Source organism: Neophocaena asiaeorientalis, unplaced genomic scaffold (assembly GCF_003031525.2).
Source record: "Neophocaena asiaeorientalis asiaeorientalis breed wild unplaced genomic scaffold, Neophocaena_asiaeorientalis_V1.1 scaffold78, whole genome shotgun sequence".
In the NCBI taxonomy this organism is placed as follows: Eukaryota; Metazoa; Chordata; class Mammalia; order Artiodactyla; family Phocoenidae; genus Neophocaena; species Neophocaena asiaeorientalis.
The window spans coordinates 19,613,520-19,616,954 of record NW_020175018.1 but is presented as its reverse complement, the minus strand read 5'-3'; the positions used below and the strand labels follow the sequence as shown (position 1 = coordinate 19,616,954).

General features: G+C 68.0%; 1 protein-coding gene across 3 annotated transcripts in view; it reads left to right on the top strand.

The window, feature by feature from the left end:
* The window catches only part of FBXW5 (F-box and WD repeat domain containing 5), a 4,417-nt gene extending 2,317 nt beyond the window's left edge, over nt 1-2,100 (top strand). For 2 of the 3 annotated variants that reach the window (XM_024762681.1, XM_024762682.1), the window contains 5 exons: nt 30-178; nt 253-658; nt 857-1,004; nt 1,072-1,284; nt 1,356-2,100. In XM_024762681.1, the coding sequence (XP_024618449.1) occupies nt 30-178; nt 253-658; nt 857-1,004; nt 1,072-1,284; nt 1,356-1,599 (1,160 nt within the window). In that variant the 3' untranslated portion in view covers nt 1,600-2,100. The remainder of the gene's footprint in view (nt 1-29; nt 179-252; nt 659-856; nt 1,005-1,071; nt 1,285-1,355) is intronic. The other variant, XM_024762683.1, reaches the window with a different exon arrangement.
* The last annotated feature ends 1,335 nt before the right edge of the window (nt 2,101-3,435 follow it).

The following is a 3,435-nucleotide window of genomic DNA, read 5'->3' as shown; positions in this document are numbered from 1 at the left end:
CCCCCGCCCCATCCTGCTGCTCCCCACAGACACCTTCGCCTTGCTGTCCCGCGTGCGCAACAAGCCCTACGACGTGTTCGGTTGCTGGCTCACGGACACCAGCCTGATCTCGGGAAACTTGCACCGCATCGGGGACATCACGTCGTGCTCTGTGCTCTGGCTTAACAACGCCTTCCAGGTGCGCGCTGGGGGGCCCTGCGGCCGGCGGCAGCCCCCAGCAGCCCGTGCCCACCCCTGCGCTCCTGCCCCCAGGACGTGGAGTCGGAGAACGTGAACGTGGTGAAGCGGCTTTTCAAGATCCAGAACCTGAACGCTAGCACCATCCGCACCGTCATGGTGGCCGACTGCAGTCGCTTCGACAGCCCGGAGCTCCTGCTGGACGCCGGCGCCCCTGGCGCAGGCCCCGGCCGTGTCTTTGACCTGAGCAGCGACAGCGAGGACCAGGCGGTCGACCCGGGCCCGGCCCGCGCCAAGGGCTTGCGGCGCGTCCTGGAGGGCCGGGCCCAGCCCCAGCTGTCAGAGTGCGCGCTGGAGACCAAGGCGGCCGAGCTGCTGGCCCAGGGCCACACCAAGCCCCCCGAGCGCAGCACAGCCGCCGCCGGCAACAAACTCCTCATCTTCACCACGGGCTGCTTCACCTACTCGCCGCACCAGATCGGTGAGGGGCCCGGGCGAGGCTTCCTGGGGTGGGGCGGGGCCCGTCTGTGCGCAGAGTCCCTTCCTCCCTTTGCCCTGAGGGTGAGCGCTTGTGCAGCCCGCCGGGGCGCACCTTCGGATCCAGGGGCACAGGGCCCGTGGCGCCGCGGGCGTCTGGGCGCTCCCAGGCACCGAGGCGCTGCCCACCCGGCCCCCACAGGCATCAAGCAGATCCTGCCGCACCAGATGACCACGGCGGGGCCCGTGCTGGGCGAGGGCCGGGGCTCCGACGCCTTCTTCGACGCGCTCGACCACGTCATCGACGTGCACGGACACATCATCGGCATGGGCCTGTCCCCCGACAACAGGTGGGCGTCTGTTGGCAGCCTGGGTGGGGGCGTCCGCAGGCCCTTACTGAGCAGCGTGCCCATGCAGGTACCTGTACGTAAACAGCCGCGCCTGGCCCAGCGGCTCGGTGGTGGCCGACCCCATGCAGCCGCCGCCGATCGCGGAGGAGATCGACCTGCTGGTGTTCGACCTCAAGACCATGCGGGAGGTGAAACGGGCCCTGCGCGCCCACCGCGCCTACACGCCCAACGATGAGTGCTTCTTCATCTTCCTGGACGTCAGCAGGGACTTCGTGGCCAGGTCCGGGGGCGGAGCCGGGTGGGGAGGGGCCCCAGTGGGCGGTCGGGGGCTCATCCCAGGCGCTCTCGCAGTGGGGCAGAGGATCGGCACGGCTACATCTGGGACCGCCACTACAACATCTGCCTGGCCAAGCTGCGGCACCAGGACGTGGTCAACTCAGTGGTCTTCAGCCCCCAGGAGCAGGAGCTCCTGCTGACGGCCAGCGACGACGCCACCATCAAAGCCTGGCGCTCGCCACGCACGGTGCGTGTCCACCAGGCCCCGCGCCCGCGCCCGCGCCCCTTCTTCTCCTGGTTCGCCAGCCAGAGGCGCTGAGGGGCGCTGGGACCCACCGAGGAGGCCACGGAGGCCCATGGCCCTTTTTCGGGGGTTGAGCTGCCGCCCAGAGCGCGCGGGGGCAGAGAAGCTTGCTGCAGAAATGCCTTAGGAGGGGGGCCCCGTGAGGCCACAGCGGGGGACGGCCTGGCCCCCACCACGCTCGTGCACGCACACCGCCTCCCACAGCTGTGATGCTCAGCCTTGGGCAGCCAGGGCCGTCTCTGGCTGGCTTGGGCTGCACAGGACACTGGGCCCCCGCTCTTCACCCACCCCCTTCCCCTGGGCCTGGGCTCTGGGACAGTCTGCACAACACGTTCCCCTTGGCCAGCTCTGTGGGGCCCTGGCGGTGTTTGCTGGGCCCAGCCTTGCCCAGGGAGCCCAGGCTCCCTCTTCTGGGAACTTCCCAGCGTCAGGGTCGAGATGCGGGTCAGGCTGCCATGGGCCCAGGGGACCTGCATGTCGCTGGTTCAGGGTCTGAATAAAAAGTTGGCAACAGCACAGCGCCGACCAGTTTGTGCGGGGAGGGGCGTGGCATCCAGTGTGTGCAGGGAGGGCGTGGCATCTATACGGGCCCTCGTCGTGCCTGCTGGACGGGGCGGGTGCCCTAGGCCACACGCTAGGAGCTTCCCCGAACTGGGCAGTGGGACGCGAGTCTGCGTCCCCAGCCGCTGCCCCCGCTGCCTCTGTGGACAAGTCACCAAGCGCAGACTCTGGAGCACGTCCGGCACGTGTGCGCTCCCCGCCAGCAGGGGGCGCAGAGGGACACGGCCTGGCAAGTGCCAGGCACCGGGGATGGCAGGCGGGGCGGGCGGCGGGGCGGGGGGGCCGGTTTCAGGGCTTGGAGTTCTCAAGGGGGTGCCCTGGCTGGGGCAGGGGCAGGGGCAGACCTCTGGGGCCTGGCACGTGACAATATGGACACAGCAGAGGTGGCAGCAGAGGGGCGGGGGGGGCCCCAGCTGTACCCTTAAGCCTGGCCCAGGCCCATCCTGGGGGCTCACCTGGCCCGCTTGTTCATCTCGGGACACCCCGGGGTGGAGGTGCAGCCAGGCTGCACGTGGAGCGATGGTGCTGAACTGCCATCGGCTCCACACTTGGCACGCGCCAACGTGACAGTTGAGAAGACACGTGGATGGGCCTTGGGGGACAGCGTGTTTCTCCAGGCCAGAGGCAGTGGTGAGCAGAGGCTGCCCCGGTCGCCTGCGGGGTCGGAGCCAAGCTGGCCGCAGGCAGACGGGCTGGGCAGGGCCGGGTACAGACACGAGGTTGGGGAAGCTGACCCAGGAGGAGTTCGGACTGGAGGGCAAGGTGCCCGGAGGAGCCAGCCGGTGGCACAGCTGCGCCCCGAGGACAGAGCCCCAGCCCCACGGCTGCAGCGGGAAAGCCTGGGCCCCTGGGTCTGTCTCCGAACAACTGGACGGGTGAGAACAGGGAAGGGAGCCCAACAGCAGCGGAGCCCGAGCGCTCTGCCTGGGACCCGCCTGGAGCCGCAGCCCGGAACCCAAGCTCGGCCTCAGACAGGAGCCAGGAAACCCCACGGGTAGCTGCGAGGTGACGCGGTTTCTGGAAAAGAGTGGAGATATGTTTAATTTAAAGCCATCAAGGAAACCTACAAAATCTGTAAAACAAAAGCAGCGGAATCGGAATCAAGAACATGCAGAAATCGAAAAATTAGAAGGGAGCCAACAGAGAAGAGAGAGGTTGATTGGAACTAAATGCGTAACACACGGAAAGAAGGCTGGACCAGGCCCGCCTGGTGTGAGCACTGGGAAGCGGGTGACAAAAAGCAGAGAAACAGAAACGTGCCAGAGGAGCGGGGAGGCCCGGGAGGCGGAG